General features: G+C 42.2%; 1 protein-coding gene and 1 pseudogene across 1 annotated transcript; one reads left to right on the plus strand and one right to left on the minus strand.

Annotated features, from left to right (window-relative positions):
* The first annotated feature begins 7,843 nt into the window (after nucleotides 1–7,843).
* Nucleotides 7,844–9,951, plus strand: LOC123068964 (putative F-box/LRR-repeat protein At5g02700). The gene is made up of 3 exons (XM_044491675.1): nucleotides 7,844–8,856; nucleotides 8,942–9,076; nucleotides 9,222–9,951. Exons 1-3 carry the CDS (start codon nucleotides 7,921–7,923, stop codon nucleotides 9,570–9,572), a joined length of 1,422 nt encoding a protein of 473 aa, XP_044347610.1. The 5' UTR covers nucleotides 7,844–7,920; the 3' UTR covers nucleotides 9,573–9,951.
* A 1,874-nt stretch (nucleotides 9,952–11,825) lies between these two features.
* On the minus strand, nucleotides 11,826–17,196 carry LOC123068974 (disease resistance protein RGA5-like; annotated as a pseudogene).
* Nucleotides 17,197–18,436: the final 1,240 nt, after the last annotated feature.

Raw genomic sequence — 18,436 nt, forward strand, 5'->3', positions numbered from 1 at the left:
GCAAGATGACTAAGACTCTGTTCTTCGGAACAATGGAGCGAGCAACAGATTTGTTGGAAATCATACATACTGATGTATGTGGTCCGATGAATATTGAGGCTCGCGACAGGTATCATTATTTTCTGATCTTCACAGATGATTTGAGCAGATATGAGTATATCTACTTGATGAAACATAAGTCTGAAACATTTGAAAAGTTCAAAGAATTTCAGAGTGAAGTGAAAAATCATCAAAACAAGAAAATAAAGTTTTTACGATCTGATCATAGAGAAGAGTATTTGAGTTACGAGTTTGGCCTTGAGTTAAAAATAATGTGAAATAGTTTCACTACTCACGCCACCTGGAACACCACAATGTAATGGTGTGTCCGAACGTCATAACCGTACTTTATTAGATATGGTGCGACCTATTATGTTTCTTACCGATTTACCACTATCGTTTTGGGGTTATGCATTAAAGACAGCTGCATTCACGTTTAAAAGGGCACCATCTAAGTCCGTTGAGACGACACAATCTGAACTGTGGTTTGGCAAGAAACCAAGGTTGTCGTTTCTTAAAGTTTGGGATTGTGATGCTTATATGAAAAGGTTTCATCCTGATAAGCTCAAAACCAAATCGGAGAAATATGTCTTCATAGGATACCCAAAGGAAACTTTTGGGTACACCTTCTATCACAGATCCGAAGGCAAGACATTCGTTGCTAAGAATGGATCCTTTCCAGAGAAGGAGTTTCTCTCGAAAGAAGTGAGTGGGAGGAAAGTAGAAAACTTGATAAGGTAATTGTACCTTCTCCCTTATTGGAAAGTAGTTCATCACAAAAATCTGTTCTTGTGACTACTACACCAATTAGTGAGGAAGCTAATGATGATGATCATGTAACTTCAGATCAAGTTACTACCGAATCTCGTAGGTAAACCAGAGTAAGATCCGCACCAGAGTGGTACGGTAATCCTGTTCTGGAGGTCATGTTACTTGACCATGACGAACCTACGAACTATGAGGAAGCGATCATGAGCCCAGATTCCGCGAAATGGTTTGAGGCCATGAAATCTGAGATATGATCCATGTATGAGAACAAAGTTTGGACTTTGGTTGACTTGCCCGATGATCGGCAAGCAATTGAGAATAAATGGATCTTCAAAAGGAAGACGAACGCTGATAGTAGTGTTACTATCTACAAAGCTAGAATTGTCGCAAAAGGTTTTCGACAAGTTCAAGGTGTTGACTACGATGAGAGCTTCTCACTCGTATCTATGCTTGAGTCTGTCTGAATCATGTTACTAATTGCCGCATTTTATGAAATCTGGCAAATGGATAAACAAAACTGCATTCCTTAATGGATTTATTAAAGAAGAGTTGTATATGATGCAACCAGAAGGTTTTGTCAATCCGAAATGTGCTAACAAAATGTGCAAGCTCCAGCGATCCATCTGTGGACTGGTGCAAGCATCTCGGAGTTGGAATATACGCTTTGATGAGTTGATCAAAGCATATAGTTTTATACAGACTTGCGGTGAAGCCTGTATTTACAAGAAAGTGAGTGGGAGCACTACAGCATTTCTGATAAGTATATGTGAATGACATATTGTTGATCAAAAATAATGTAGAATTATTCTGTAAAGCATAAAGGAGTGTTTGAAAGGAGTTTTCAAAAAAAGACTTCGGTGAAGTTGCTTACATATTGAGCTTCAAAATCTATAGAGATAGATCAAGACGCTTGATAAGTTTTTTCAATGAGTACATACCTTGACAAGATTTTGAAGTAGTTCAAAATGGAGCAGTCAAAGAAAGAGTTCTTGCCTATATTACAAGGTGTGAAGTTGAGTAAGACTCAAAGCCCGACCACGGCAGAAGATAGAAAGAGAATGAAAGTCATTCCTTATGCCTTGGCCATAGGTTCTATAAAGTATGCCATGCTGTGTACCAGATCTATTGTATACCCTGCACTGATTTGGCAAGGGAGTACAATAGTGATCTAGAAGTAGATCACTGGACAGCGGTCAGAATTATCCTTAGTGAAATAAGGATATGTTTCTCGATTATGGACGTGACAAAAAGGTTCGTCGTAAAGGGTTACGTCGATGCAAGTTTTTGACACTGATCCAGATGATTCTAAGTCTCAATCTGGATACATATTGAAAGTGGGAGCAATTAGCTAGAGTGGCTCCGTGCAGAGTATTGTAGACATAGACTTTTGCAAAATACATACGGATCTGAATTTGGCAGGCCCGTTGACTAAATTTCTCTCACAAGCAAAACCTGATCACTCTTTGGGTGTTAATCACATAGCTATGTGAACTAGATTATTGAATCTAGTAAACCCTTTGGGTGTTAGTCACATGGAGATGTGAACCAATCACATAAAGATGTGAACTATTGGTGTTAATCACATAGCGATGAGAACTAGATTATTGACTCTAGTGCAAGTGGGAGACTGAAGGAAATATGCCCTAGAGGCAATAATAAAGTTATTATTTATTTCCTTATTTCATGATAAATGTTTATTATTCATGCTAGAATTGTATTAACCGGAAACATAATACATGTGTGAATACATAGACAAACAGAGTGTCACTAGTATGCCTCTACTTGACTAGCTCGTTAATCAAAGATGGTTATGTTTCCTAACCATGGACAAAGAGTTGTTATTTGATTAACGGGATCACATTATTAGATGAATGATTTGATTGACATGACCCATTCCATTAGCTTAGCACCCGATCATTTAGTATGTTGCTATTGCTTTCTTCATGACTTATACATGTTCCTATGACTATGAGATTATGCAACTCCCGTTTGCCGGAGGAACACTTTGTGTGCTACCAAACGTCACAACGTAACTGGGTGATTATAAAGGAGCTCTACAGGTGTCTCCGAAGGTACATGTTGGGTTGGTGTATTTCGAGATTAGGATTTGTCACTCCAATTATCGGAGAGGTATCTCTGGGCCCTCTCGGTAATGCACATCACTTAAGCCTTGCAAGCATTGCAGCTAATGAGTTAGTTGCGAGATGATGTATTACGGAACGAGTAAAGAGACTTGCCGGTAACGAGATTGAACTAGGTATTGGATACCGACGATCGAATCTCGGGCAAGTAACATATCGATGACAAAGCGAACAACGTATGTTGTTATGCGGTCTGACCGATAAAGATCTTCGTAGAATATGTAGGAGCCAATATGAGCATCCAGGTTCCGCTATTGGTTATTGACCGGAGACGTGTCTCGGTCATGTCTACATTGTTCTCGAACCCGTAGGGTCCGCACGCTTAAGGTTTCGATGACAGTTATATTATGAGTTTATGAGTTTTGATGTACCGAAGGAGTTCGGAGTCCCGGATGAGATCGGGGCCATGACGAGGAGTCTCGAAATGGTCGAGACGTAAAGATCGATATATTGGACGACTATATTCGGACTTCGGAAAGGTTCTGAGTGATTCGGGTATTTTTCGGAGTACCGGGGAGTTACGGGAATTCGCCGGGAGAAGTATTGGGCCTTATTGGGCCATACGGGAAAGAGAGAGGGGCTGCCTAGGGCAGGCCACGCGCCCCCCCAAGGCCTAGTCCGAATTGGACTAGGGGGAGGGGCTGCGCCTCCTCCTTCCTTCCCTTCTCCCTTCCTCTTCCTTGTCTCCTACTCCTACTACATGGAGGGACTCCTAGTTGGACTAGGAAAGGGGGAATCCTACTCCCGGTGGGAGTAGGACTCCCCTAGGGCACGCCATAGAGAGGGCCGGCCCTCCCCTCCTCCACTCCTTTATATACGGGGCAGGGGGCACCCCATAGACACACAAGTTGATCTTCGTGATCGTTCCTTAGCCGTGTGCGGTGCCCCCCTCCACGATATTACACCTCGGTCATACTGTAGCGGTGCTTAGGCGAAGCCCTGCGACAGTAGAACATCAAGATCGTCACCACGCCGTTGTGCTGACGGAACTCCTCCCCGAAGCTTTGCTGGATCGGAGCCCGGGGAGCGTCATCGAGCTAAACGTGTGCAGAACTCGGAGGTGCCGTCTGTTCGGTGCTTGGATCGGTCGGATCGGGAAGACGTACGACTACTTCCTCTACGTTGTGTCAACGCTTCCGCTTCGGTCTACGAGGATACGTAGACAACACTCTCTCCTCTCATTGCTATGCATCACAATGATCTTGCGTGTGCGTAGGAATTTTTTTGAAATTACTACGTTACCCAACACGAGGCCCGTGTATCCCTTCTCCCCCTAGACTATATAAACTCCCCTTCATCCTACGTTCTAGGGTTAGCATTGGTTTAGCTCATTTGAGAGACAGAGCATTGCTCATCCACATCGGATCTACTCCACGAGAGAGACCGCGGCCTCTACGGAGAAGATCCCTTTGGATTCAAGACCTCCTTGCGGAGAAGACATCAAGACCCCCTCTTGGGCGGCCCCCTCAAGACCTCCTCACGGAGAAGATCGTACTACTTGTATCGTCCTTAGTTGTCCGTGGACCGTGTATCATTCTATGTATCCGAGGATCTAACACGTGTGTGACTTGTTCTTGTTAGTTTGAGTGTTCCTCTTCGTTTTCCCTTGTGTTTCCCTCGTTTTCTCCTTTGTGTTCTTCGTGTTCTTCGCGGGATTCCACTCCTTTCGTGAAAGATCGGGTGATTAGGGTTCTACCCTACATCATCTTGGTATCTAGAGCCACGTTAATTGTACCAAAAATGGGGAAACCCAGAAATTGATCCCTGGTAATCCTAAAAAATATAGCATCCATCCCTAGTCTCCAGAATATTGCGCAAAGTAGCTGGACGCGCCCTTCTTGAGGCCTGAAGAGCTACTTTTTCACTGATTTTCCCGGTTTTTCTATGTTTTTCCTTTTCTTTCTCTATTTTCTTCTGTGTTATTCGGTTTTTCTTCCTTTTTGCTTTTTTTCTTTTTTCTTAAACATTTATTTTTTTCGTTCTTTTTTCATTTGTTTCTACGGTTTTAAATGCTTTTTGTTGTCTTTTGTTTCTTTTCATTTTTATTCTCCAATTTTTGTTTTATTTTCATTTTTTATTCTTTTTACATTTGTTTCTTCGGTTTTATTTTTCATTTCCGGGTTAAATTTTTTCTTTTTATTTTTTCATTTTTTGGTTTTCTTTGTTTCTTTTGTTTTTATTCTACATTTTTTGTATATGTCAACAACATTTTTCTAATAAACCTTTAATTTTTTATCAATATGACTTCAACATTTTTCTATATATGGTTAACATTGTTTCTATGCACATTTTTAAATATTTTTCATATGATAAATCATCATTTTTGAAATACAAAGATTAATTTTTCTTCTATGCACATTTAACCTTTTTCAAATGTTTGACTAATATTTTCTAAATGCAATATTAACATTTGTTGAACACATGGCCAAAAACATTTCTATGTACATTTAACATTTTCTAAATGCTCAATTAACTTCTTCTATACACATTATCAAAATGTATCATCACTTTTTTAATACATGGTCAACAGTTTTTTTTAATACAAATTTAACATTTTTGAAATGCTTGATCAAAAAAAATTCAAATGCTTTTTCAACATTTTTACTTACATGATAGAAAACTTATCATTTATTTAATACATGGTCAACATTCTTTCTATACAAATTTAACATTTTTGAAATGCTTGTTCAAAAAATTTCAAATGCGTTTTCAGTATTTTTATTTACATGATTAAAAATTCAAAATTTCTTTAATACATGGTCAACATTGTTTCTATGCACATTTAAATTTTTTGAAATGCTTGATTAACATGTTAAACTACATGTTCAACCTTTTTTCAAATGGTTGATTAACATTTTATGTACATGACCAAAAAAATTCATCAATTTTTAATACATGCTCAATATTTTTTTCTATACACATTAAACATTTCTCAAGTGCTTCACTAACATTTTCAAATAATTTTTCAACATTTTTTAAATGCTAGATTAGCATTCTTTGAATAGATGATCAATTTTTTGTACTCCATTTTTGTATACGTGATAAACATTTTCTCTACACACATTTTAATTTTTCCAAATGCCTGGTCAGATGTTTTTATTGTTTATAGATTGTTTTCTCTAAAGTATACAAATAAAGCCAAAAAGAAAAACACAAAAAAAGGGCTGGAGCTTCCCCGACATGAGGCTGCCCTCGTCTCGATTACAGCGAGACATAGGGGCGCCCTGGTTTTTTTTTCTCTATCTTTTGTTTCTTGTGCTGCTTGTAAAGGTTTTTGATTAGTTATCTTTGTTTTTCTGTTTGTTCTTATTTTTTCACCATTTTTGTCCTTTTAAAAAGTAAAATAAATGTTTCTCCTTTTGTTTCACTAGTTTCCCTTTTTCTCATTATTCCTTTTCCAGTTTCAAATTCGTGAATATTTTTGGTGAACATATTTTCAATTTTTCAAAAAAATCAGACACAATTCGAGTCCGTGAACTTTTTTAAAATTCATGGACGTTTAATGATTGCTGGAACATTTATTAAAGTTCGCGAACGTTTTCTTTTTGTGAATAATTTTATAAATTGCAAACAAACTTTGATTCCGTGAATAGTTTTTTTAATTGAAAATATTTTTAAATTGTCGAACAATTTTGGATTTTGTAATATTTTTGGTATTCATGATTATTTTTGGAATCCCTAAGCATTTCTTGACATTCATGAACATTTTTACATCGGGCGCCTTCTCCAAATTTGATAAATTTTGTTCTGGAATTTGCGAATATTTTTCAATTTTTCAATTTTATTGAATTCACTAGCATTATACTGAATCCACAAAATATTTTGATTTTTTATATTTCTTTGAAATCATCAATACTTTTTGAATTCGCAAATAATTTTGGAAGTCATGAACATTTTTTGAATTCTTGAATTGTTTCTGTATTCGTAACTAGTTTCCAAAAGTATTCCTGAACATTATTTGAACATTTGTAAATTTGGGTAACACAATAAAAATAAAAGAAATTGCCAAACAAAAACCTGAAGTAAATATTTCCGCAGTGCTATACGTACACTAGGGCTATATCTCAGTCTCTTTTTTGAGACAAGGCTATATCTCAGTTATTCCGAGATATATAACCCGGCCTCACCTCTGGGGATGGGCCAATACTGTAGCTCGTCTGAGCTGATTCCGCATGTTTTCTTTCTTTCTTTGTTTCTTTGTGCTGTTTGTAAATGTTTTTCACTGGTTTTCTTTGTTTTCTATTCTTTTTATGTTTTTCACCGATTTTTTGGTTTCATTTGTTTTCCTTTTTTTTAACTCATGTCTACTTTTCCAATACGCAATTTACATTTTTACTACATGTTGAATATTGTTTTTCAAATATATGACATGTATCTTTTAAATACATACTTTTAACATTTTTCGAATACATGTAAAATATTTTTCAAATGCACGTTCAATATGTTTTTAATGGCGTGAAACATTTTCTTCAAATGTGTTAACATTTTTTACATTGTATAAATATTTTACAAAAAAATTCACGGACATTCTTTGAAACAAAAATTTATTGACAATACCACGTAGATTCTTTTGGATGGTATGAAACATGTTTATACTACACGAACATTTGTTTTCACTTTGTTGTATAAACATTTGTTTCCCCCGCAAAAAAAAGGTATAAACATTTGTTTCCTACAAACGCTGGCACAGGGTCAAAGGCTTGTCCATTCGCGAAAGTGGAACGGGCTTGGGCTGGCCTGGGTCTACCGCCCTCTGCCTCTCCGTCACATGGTCAACGGTGGCCCTCTGCCTCTCCGTCACATCCTCTCTCCAGAATTTCTCAAAAAAAAAACATCCTCTCTCCAGAAGAAAAAAAAACACGTTCCCCAATTATCCTTCTATCCAGAAGAAAAAAAAACACGTTCCCAAATCCTGAAATCCCCCACACTCACAGCAACGACCCCAACCCCTCGTGCGCGCCAACCGCCGGCCATGGAGGACGCGGCGGCGGCGGCGGCAGCCGTCCCCGGAGCGCACGCGTTGGCGAGCCGCCGATCCGACGACCGGCAAGTGCCGTTGTGGAGTCCCGGCCTCCGGGAGCAACAGAGAAGCGTCGACGATCTCATCAGCCACCTCCCCGACGACGTCCTCGGCGCCGTCGTCTCGCTCCTCCCCACCAAGGACGGCGCGCGCACGCAGGTCCTCTCGCGCCGGTGGCGCCCCCTCTGGCGCTCGTCCGCGGCGCCGCTCAACCTGTCGATCGACCGCCGCTTCTGCGCGGGCGACGCCCGCAAGCACGTCGCCGTCGTCTCCAGGATCCTCTCCGACCACCCCGGCCCCGCCCGCCGGTTCTCGCTCCGCCAGGCCTTCCCACTGGGCCAGATCGACCGCTGGCTCCGCGCCGGGTCGCTCGCCCGCCTGCAGGATCTCGAAATCGCCTACACCAGAGTGCACGGGGACGCATGCCACCCGATGCCGCCGTCCGCGCTCTGCTTCGCGCCGACGCTCCGCGCGGCCAAGTTCGGCAGCTGCGAGTTCCCCGCGTTGACCGCGTCCCCTAAGTTTCCGCGCCTCAAGCAGCTCACCCTGTGCCGCGTCAGCATCTCGGAGGACTCTCTCCACGGCATGCTCTCTGGCTGCATTGCCTTGGAAAGCCTTTCGCTGGACCGAAGCATCGGCATCGGTCGCCTCTGCATCAGCTCCCCGACGGTTAGGCGCTTCAGCTTCTCTCCCCATCGGGACAAACAAGGTATCGTCACTTGCCAAGAGCTGCTCGTCCAGGACGTCCCATGCCTTGAGAGGTTAATACTACATGATTCACACATTGGTCCGGCGACCATCCGGATAACCGGGGCACCTAAACTGGAGCTATTGGGGTTGTTGTCTCATGGCATATCTACACTCAAGCCTGGAACCACAGTTCTCCAGGTAGCCGTAAGGCCAATCGCGCATTCGACATTCCTATATACTACAAGCTATCATTCTTATTCACACTTGTTTTATTTTCCTCCAGAAAACAATTGATGTCAGCTTGACAACCATAATGCATAAAGTGAAGATTTTGGTTGTTGACTCTATTGGTCCCAATCTGGATGCAATTGTTGGCCTACTCAAGTGCTTCACTTTCTTAGAGAGGCTATACGTCATTGTGAGTATACAAACTTCTTCTGTCTTTAAATATGAAAATCAACATTGAGTTAGACTTAATCACGACTTGCTGAACTGTTCTGTATGTGTTACTAATTCAGTTCTTTAGTGACTGCCTTTATATTATTTCATTCTTCTGTCTGCAGTCGCACCCACAGGAGGATATGAATAATGTGCGCAAGTATGACCCACTGGATCCAATTGAATGCCTAGAACTCCATCTAAAAAAAGTGGTATTGAAGAATTACGATGGTAACCGGACACAAGTTATTCACTTTGCCCAGTTCTTTGTTTTGAATGCAAAAGTGCTTAAGGAAATGGAAATTGGAGTTGTCAACCGCTGCAACAGCAAATGGATGCGTTTTCAGCGTAAACGGTTGCAAGTGGAGAATAGAGCTTCTCGAGATGCACAGATTGAACTAAAATGGGATACAAAGAAGAGCTTCAAATACCATGGTTTTTCTGAGGCTGATCCCTTTGACATGTCCTCATGTTGACACTTGAGACGGTTGTGTTAGGTAGTCTTTCCAGAGATCGTGTCGCAGCCGGCTTCCCTTGTTTGCCTGTCTATGGTTATCTCACCGTTGTGATCTCTACAAAATGATCTACTTACTGCAGCAATGGAATGCTTTCTTGCGCACTCTGGAGCATACCAGGATTTAGGAGGTTGTGCAGCAGCTCAAGATTCCAGTCCAAACTTGTGATGTATAAGATGTTAGAGGGTTACTAGGATTCGTGTGTCCTGTTTAGTTGCTTGGATTTTCTCTCCTGATTGGTGTCATATTGTAAGCTGGTAGCACCTACAAGCTCCAGCTAATATATTTGTGTAATTACCACTTGCTTTAATGAAATCCCGAATGCACTTTTATTATTTTATAGTCAGCTGATTTTGAATTCGCCATCAGTCAGTTATCCTGGCCGCCCGGTCACCTAACCCAGCACGAGGGGCTGTGGTTCTTTTGAACCGGATCTCCTCGGTTCAGTTGGGCGGGTTCCTGGTCATTTTCGGCGGGGTCCCGTTTGTGTTTCCATGCCTGGAAGAGTTGTGTTGTTTTTTAACTGAATTTTTCAAGTGTGTCTGCGTCGCATTTCATTTTTTTCTGTTTCAAAGTGTCTCGCTTTCCTGGAGATAGAAGCAGGGTGGAAAGACCAGTTGCGACTCCTCCAGGATGTGCATGGAGAGGGTGATGTACGCGAAAGCAACGGTTGCAACCGGTGTACAGGGTAAATCTTCAATCTTTGGTTGTGCTCCCTCCTTTTTTTTTGCCTTCAGTTCTGTTTTTCCGCTGCTGCTAGTGTTTCATCTCTGTACCATCTGTCAAGGTGTGTTTGTACGAATCACTGAACATCTGACAAAGTTTACGGTAATCAGGTGCATGAGATGGAGGGAGGGAGGTGGTGTTGGGTGTTTCAGTCGTGTTCTTAGTCCAATGAGTCAACCAATGTCCACACGCACTGGTATTCATGGACAAAGGGAGACAGGACATGCATTGGTAATATATCATTGCTGTTTTTGTGGGGTTTAATCTGTTCAATATATGATCCTTCAGTAGTGTGGCTCAACAAATACTACTGCTGGTATTATCGAGTGGAGACGACTCCTTTTTTATTTTTATCATTGCCTGTGTGCAGTCCATTTCTTAGAGGTAGATTGCAGCAGTTGTTAACCCAGAATGGACAAATGGTTTTTGCCTTGTTGTGTTTGCAGGCTTCGTATCATCAGGAGGACCTCTGGGGTCAGTTATGAAGTTTGTACTCCCTGCCGTCAGTTTTGGAGTCCTGCTGGAACGGAGATAGAGAGGAAGCAAGATGTGGCAAGTTCAGAGAAGAGAATTTATAGGAGTCAGTCGGAGTCGTGCTGTAAGTTGATCTGTCAGAATCTCTGAAATTTCCGTAAGTACTTTGGTGAATATTTCTAGGATTGATATGAAGCAGTCTAGCACTATCACTTTAGTGAAATTTCCATCAGTATATTTTCTAGGTTTGTTTGCATGATTCTTTCATTCACTGCCTAGCTCTAGTCTATTAACCAACACTTGAGGGTCAGCGCGTACAATGTATTAGTCGCCACGAAAGCTGATCTTGGCAAAGGCTGGCGATATATAGTTTCTTGAAAGGGACGAGCTCAATTTCCCGAACAGTATAAAGGCTGGCGATAAGAAAGTCAGCAGTCATCGCCATTAGCAACTGTAGATAGAATGCAAAACTCCAGGCAGACGATGGTGATGAAGATGTACTCCTGGAAATCAGTAAAAGCTCATCTTGGCTGGGACGGTATCTGAAGTCGCAGACTCATGCTCAAGTCACAAGTAACCGAATTTTATTATGTGTCTGTACTCCCTGCCGTCAGTATTAAGAGTCGTGCTGTAATGGAGATGGAAAGAAAGAGGAAGAGGAAGCGAGATGTGACGAGTTGAGAGAAGCAGAATTTCAACCGTGCCTGATGTTGCTTGCCTCTGAACAGATGACATGTTCATCAAGTTTGGGTGTCTGACACCTAGTGTATGGCCACCCAGATTCAGTTGAAATTACAAGAACATGCATGGACTCACAAAATCGGCATTAGTGTCTGATTTACCACAAGATCGATAGTTTAAGCTCAGGCACGGCATGTTAGCTAGGCTTGGAGTACCTTGACTGAATAACCAACCAACCTTCCTTTTTGCAACATGCAAGCAGGTTATACAGCCATACATTACTGACCACAATTAATCGAGAGAAATAGGTGATACAGCCTGCACTAGTTCTGATAGAGAAAAATAAGTTTGCTTGAATGTTACAGCGTCAGTCAAGGGGACAAGAGTAGCATGTTCAGTCCCAGTGCAGAGCCGAGCTTACTTCAATTATTGAACAACATAGATTTGCCACCACAAGAGTTAAATGGAACTCAGGGTGCTACACAACTCAAGCTTCCCCAACAGCGAATTAAAAACACATCTACTACTAATGTCTGTTCTAACTCAAGCAACCCAGCAAGACGGCGTAGGCTGGCGATAGATTTAGGAAGAAAAAAATACTAGCTCACACTACAGATAAATCACCTTGAATATATGTGATCCGCTCAACAGAGTCGCTTTTGGAACCAAATGCTGATGGCCGGCCAGTTGAGTTGCGGACTTTGCAGTAAGTAGCAGGACTGGATTCTCCAGATGCATTACTTGATTGCTGTTCGTGGATTCTCCAGATCCACGAACTGCTGTTCAAGATGAGTGTAGGACATATTATAAAAAATTGCTGCTCCTAGGAGTGAGTAAAAAAAATCACCATCATTTGAGTTACCAGGATTAAGCTAGGTGGCAAGTTCTTGGTGGTCACTCTCTCATTCTTCTGGTCTCCTCTCTTCGCCCGAGATTCTGTTTGCGACGACCTCTTCCCACTCCTTGTCATCCTTCAACATGTAATCTTCAAGGGCTCTGCTGACGCGGATTCTGCACTTGGGGAGCAAGTTGTTTGCTTTTTCAACGGAACACTCAAGAGCCTTCACCCTGCGTGGAGCTGCTCTGAAACAACTGATTTCGACCTCGAGCTGTGCAAGGCCTGGAAGATGCTCGACACCCAAGTCTTCAAAAAAGTCGGACGCCACAAACATTGGGTTCAAGTCAAGACGGAGATAATGGAGTGCTTGCATAGCACCTGGTGCAAATGTTAGCCGCAGTCCACCCGTTGGTTTCACTTCAACAGCAAAACGGGGGCGTAAATAGTGGAAGTAGAAGACCTTTAGCAGTTTGAATCCATCAGTACCGATGATCAGCTTTTCATTGGCCCCTCCTATTATGCCAAGCTCCAGATGGGCCAGAGAAGGCATGCCCATGAGAACTTGGAGACCCTCCTTATCAAATTCCTTGACCCATATGCATAGTTTCACGAGATTCTTGAGGGAGGCCATTCCCCTGGGAACCATTTCCACTCTAAAAATTGACTCAATTTTAAGAACTTGGAGGCACGGGTATGTGCAGCATGGGCTACAGAACAGACGCTTGGCTATCTCTCCTCCAGTACGAAGATAGCGAAGGTTGCATTTGCCCGACTCATTTACTTCCTCCGCAAATCTCACTGGGTCGTCAGTTTCCTGGAAGCTTAACTCCTCCAAGGCCTGCAGACTCCGGAACCCACCTGCAGGTAATTGTGTGTTCCTGCTGACAAATAGACGCAGCAATTTCCGCAACTCCGCCACGGTTGATGGCAGTCTTAGAAGTGAATCACAGTCTCTCAAATCCAGAGTCTCCAAGTGCTGCAGCTTTCCGATTTCACCAGGAAGCTCGGTAATTTTAAAACCGCCAATTCTCAAATACCTCAGCTGGCATGAACTTCCTATGTGTTTTACATGCTTGTTTTCCAACCAATAACATTCTTCAAGATCCAACACCCTCAAAGCATGGAAGTCCACGAGATGGGGTATCTGCTTATGCAGCATAAACAAAGTCAGTGAGCGAACATGTACCGTGGTTTCTGTAATTGCATCAACTGCCCCTTTATGCCCTTCCCCACTAGATTGCATGGACAGACGACGTATCTTATTTGGGAAAGAATTGCATATACGCCCATTTAAGACAGTCGCAAAATTCTCCTCATCCGATAAAGATATAATAAGGTCAAGCACCATATCATGGACCCTACAATATTTCACTGAACTGCCATAATTACCATAAACTGGATGAATCATATTTCTATTAACGAGCTCATTAAAACAGTTATGTGCTACTTGATCCAAACTTCCCCATTGTGTAGCAATGAATCCTTCCGCTATCCATTTCCATTTCAACAGTTTAATATTGATCATGGAGTCCTCTGGATATATACACAAGTATAATAAACAAGTCTTCAAGTGGTGGGGAAGATCCAGGTAACTATGTAAAAATATATCTTTCATCCCTTTTAAGTTCCCATCATTATCAAACGAAGAACCAGTAACAATGGAATCTTGCAGTCTCTCCCATTCATCCTTGTTATGTGCCTTACTGGCAAGCAAACTTGCAAATGTAATTATAGCCAGTGGCAGTCCGCCACATTTTTTTTAAATCCTAGCAGAAACTTCTTCCAGTTCACAAGGACATGAATCATTTGAGTAGAAAATTCTCTTAAAGAACAATCTTCGAGAATCAGCATCATCTAGAGGTGCCATTTGATAGGGTTGCTCATCTGAGACGGAACAACATAGCTTAGCTACACCTGTAATGCGTGTAGTAGCAATTATTCTGCTACCATTATTATTCTCAGGAAATGCTGCCTTGACCAATTTCCAATCTTGTTCTTTCCATACGTCATCAATAACAATGAAATACCTGCATTGAGTAGTGTGCCTTGTTAAGCATTCTCGTTAACCGTGAGACTTGTGCTAGCAATTAATTTGATAATGGCAAACAGATGCATAAATGTTGCGCACTTAATTTTGCAGTACCTTTTTTGTATCAATCAAACTTACGTATTAGAAGTATCTCACTGCATCCTCATGGTAAGTGAAAACGATAGTATCTAAATCATATCAAGGGATAAACGACTTTCCATTGGTAGAAGAAAGATCAATTCTACTTTAAGTTCTAACCTTGGAATTTAGCACCGTTTAAACCACAAATCCTTAACCCTGGAATTTAGTAGACCCTCACCACCCGGCGGGTGCGTGTTCGTCCAGCCCACCCAACATGGCATCTAATTGATGATTCATTATATAAAGATAAGATATTTGTAGGCTTGTATTTTATCCACGTTTTCTCTGTTCTCCTTGCTATCGTTGTGTGCACGGGGAGCCCTACTGCCCTGTGGCAATGGAATGCTTTATCAGCCACTATGGAGGAAACAAGGATTGAGGAGAAAATTGCGAATGTACAAGGTGCTTGAACGTTACTAGTATTTGTGTGTTTTTATTTTTATTTGGTATACTTGCTAGTTCTCTCCTGCTCAATGTCATTGTAAGCTGAGACCATCTATAGGCTACAGCTGATATATTTGTGTATTTTCTTTAATGAAAGAGAAACACTGAAAGTATGTAGTATAAAGTTTATTTCCATGCATGCAATTGATTACAACTCTCAGCGGGTCATTAAGATCATTCAGATTGAGACAGACAAGCGTACTAGCTGCAGCCATGTTTTTGCTAGCTTAGTAAAGAATGTTTGGTTGGTTTACGGAACTCATTTCTTTCACACCTTTTTAATTTGATATCTTGCGTAGGTGCATTTACTGTTACTTATTTTATCTTCGTTAAAGGGAATGAGTAAAGTTTCAATTGCATTTTCTGGTGCACATTTAGGTGACGTTAAAAGGTATACTCTATTTTAATGGTTTCCTGGCCTCATTCTGTCTCAAATTGCTATGTTTACATGGCTTGGATCGATACCATTGAGCAAATGGTTATGGTGGTTTCAAGATTTATTCCGGTGGTGGTTATTTTCTATCGTCATCCATTTATCTCGTGGCATGGCACACAAAGATTGCACACATGTTTCTTGGTTCTGGTTAAGAAGATTTTAAGGAAGTTTTTTTTATGGAGAAAGAGTGTTCCAGGATTCCGTGAGAAAATGTGAAAGCAATCTTTTGGAGGAAAAAACAGGGCAGTCTTCCTTCAGAATCTTTGTACGCGATAAATAGTTTCATTCCTTGGTGCTGATTTCTATAAGTCAGCCTATCTGAATCTCTGAAATTTCTACAAGTAGTTGGGTGGGTATTTCTAGGATTCTAAGGATACAACATGGATGCTTGGGTTAAATAGCAATTCATTTTGTTAGTTGGACAACTATAGGAAGGGTTCATAATGTAGCAGAGCCCCGTTTCTGATTTGCTTGCACTATTCCTGCATTCACAGCTGTCTAGCTCTAGTGTCTAGTCTTGCGAAGTAAATCAGCTATCATTACATGGAGGGTTGAATGTGGACTTTTTTTTATGTATGCCTGTTTTGTGAAGCTAAAATGTAAGATTAAAAGTATTTACTGAATGTGTGTTTACGACCAACAGTCAATCGGTAGGCTAGTTTGAGGTAATGCGAAAACAATATATATGTTCAAGGAACTAAACATACTCAAGACAACTAGGGATGACCATTTAATCTAGCCTGGTTCAAACTAGCTAAGTTTAAATAATAATAATTGTTCCAATAGTCCAAATATATGAAATATATTAATTCTAGGTGCATGTATAAAGAGGGGGGATAATTTTTTTTAAAGCAAATCATCTATATACTCCGTACCTCTTTCCTGTCAAGATATGTTTGATTGCACGGATTAGTTGTTCCTTTTCCCAACTCTGACATTCTTTGTATGCATCTTTATCGGTCTGAGACAAGATATCTTTCAGGAGCTTCACCAGTTCAAGTGTGCGCGACACTGACACACAAGCTTGGCACTGGAAGTCTCCTCCTAATCCAATCTTGCGATAGACCTCCATGGCCAAGGTTGTCTTCCCCAACCCTCCTGATCCGACAATCGGCACCACTTTCAACTCCTTACTCTCATCCATCAGCAAGGCAATGACGTGCTTCATTGGGCCGTCCATTGCCACCAAGCCCTTGACCTCCTCGTGGATGGCAGTTATCCGCGGGTCTATCTCCACCGTCTTCGTTGCACTGTAGTAACTCTCGTCAAGCTTGTACCTAGTATCATTTTTGAACAAACGAAACTTTATTAATCTCACCGTTGCATCCAGAAATACAGCTGCAAGAGTAGGTAGGAAGCTGGTACCTGTCACGGCGCTCGCTTTCCTCCATGACGCGAGTTTTGAGCTCTTTGATCTGGGTCGCGATGTCATGGCGCGCCCACAGAGTCTTGAGCCGGCGCGCCGTCCTCTTCATGAACTTTGGCTTGGCATCTCCGCTTCCAAGGCGGTCCATGAAGCGGTCGATGCAGTCTTCTATGTCGTAGCTAAGATCGCGCACCCTGTCTCTCCAGCCCTTTGCCAGGCCATCGAGTTTCTCCTCCATGTCGGCTAGTCTCTCCAGCAAGACTCGCATGCCGCTGAGCTCGCGCTCAAGGAACTGGATCTCCTTGCGGACCCGCTTGAGAAGATTGTACTCGTCGCTGAGCAAGGCGGTGAGCTTGCCGAGGAGGGAGTTCATCGCCCCCGTCCCAACGCCCACCCCCGCCATCTCTCCCCTTTGCCGCCTTGACTCTGGATCTGCTCTCTGGTGAAGAAGCTAGGCATGTGATTCTATCGTGAAAATTTGCATGCGTGTAAAAAACATCAATGTGAGCCCGAGCTCACAATACTACTTTACAGAGAAGAAATGGAGTATGTGGATTTGAATCTTAGTTTTTTTCCTAAAAAAAAAGAATCCTAGTTTTTTTAGATCGTTTGATTAGTGGGAAAAAGAACATGTCCAGGAGCTCCCTTTTTTCTCTCTACTTCTTTTTATATTTCTTTTTTATATTTTTCTAGTAGTTTTATTTTTTGTTCCTTTTCAATTCCTTGTTTTCTTTCATAAAAAATCATGTAATTTCATATATAATCCATTTTTGTTACTTCCCAAATATGTTTATGTAATATTTTGTTTCACATGCCTATATAATTTGGGCATCTCCAATGGCGGCCCGCAAATTTCCTCCCACATCCGTCTGCGGACACGGATGGGAGAGGCCGCCATCCGACCGTAGCCGCAAACATTGTCAAACACTTTTCAACAAACCGGATGAAATTCATGCAAACATGGATGAATTTCATATAAACATGACGGAATTTATACAAACTAGACAAAAAAGTTTATATTTTCAATATATTTTAACTAAAACGGTAAAATTATGTGCGCGTACGGTCGCGCGGAGCTTCACCGCGGAGCTTCACCCCCATGACATGATACACTAGATTAGTATAGGGCTGACCGCCCGGGATCCCTTTGTCTTCCCCATGTCCGGCAGCTCGCTCACCGGACAGCCGAGAGCCCCGAAGGTATATGCTTCAGCGCAAAAGGGCGGCTCGCTTTCCCGCCGTTCATCGAAGTAAAACCATCGGCTGATGCTTCAGCCGTACGGGAAAGGGGGGGGCGCCTCCGCTTTCATGGAGCCCATATGGGGGTCGATGATGGTCTGCACTGCAGAACTGGGCAAGTCACTGGTTGTGCAAGCCGGCGATGTGCCGGCGGTGGCCTTCCTGGGACTCAAGCGGCGGCAGACTCCCGTGTTCTACTTTTCCCTCGATGTTGGCGGCGAATGCGGACGCGCTGGCCACGAACTCATCGATCTTCGTGCAATCGGCTTCTTTCTCCGTCGGCAGGGCGCAATTACGTGCGCGTTGCCGGTGGATGGCGCGGCCGCAGGCATAGGAGGCGCGGTACGACGCGACGTCATCCACGTCGGCAACGATGCCCTTGCCGCCATGCTCCTCGTCGAGGCGGCCTGTGCTACTTGTGAGCCGTGTTGGGATTTACCTCGAGGAGGAA

Source organism: Triticum aestivum, chromosome 1A (genome assembly GCF_018294505.1).
Source record: "Triticum aestivum cultivar Chinese Spring chromosome 1A, IWGSC CS RefSeq v2.1, whole genome shotgun sequence".
Lineage (NCBI taxonomy): Eukaryota > Viridiplantae > Streptophyta > Magnoliopsida > Poales > Poaceae > Triticum > Triticum aestivum.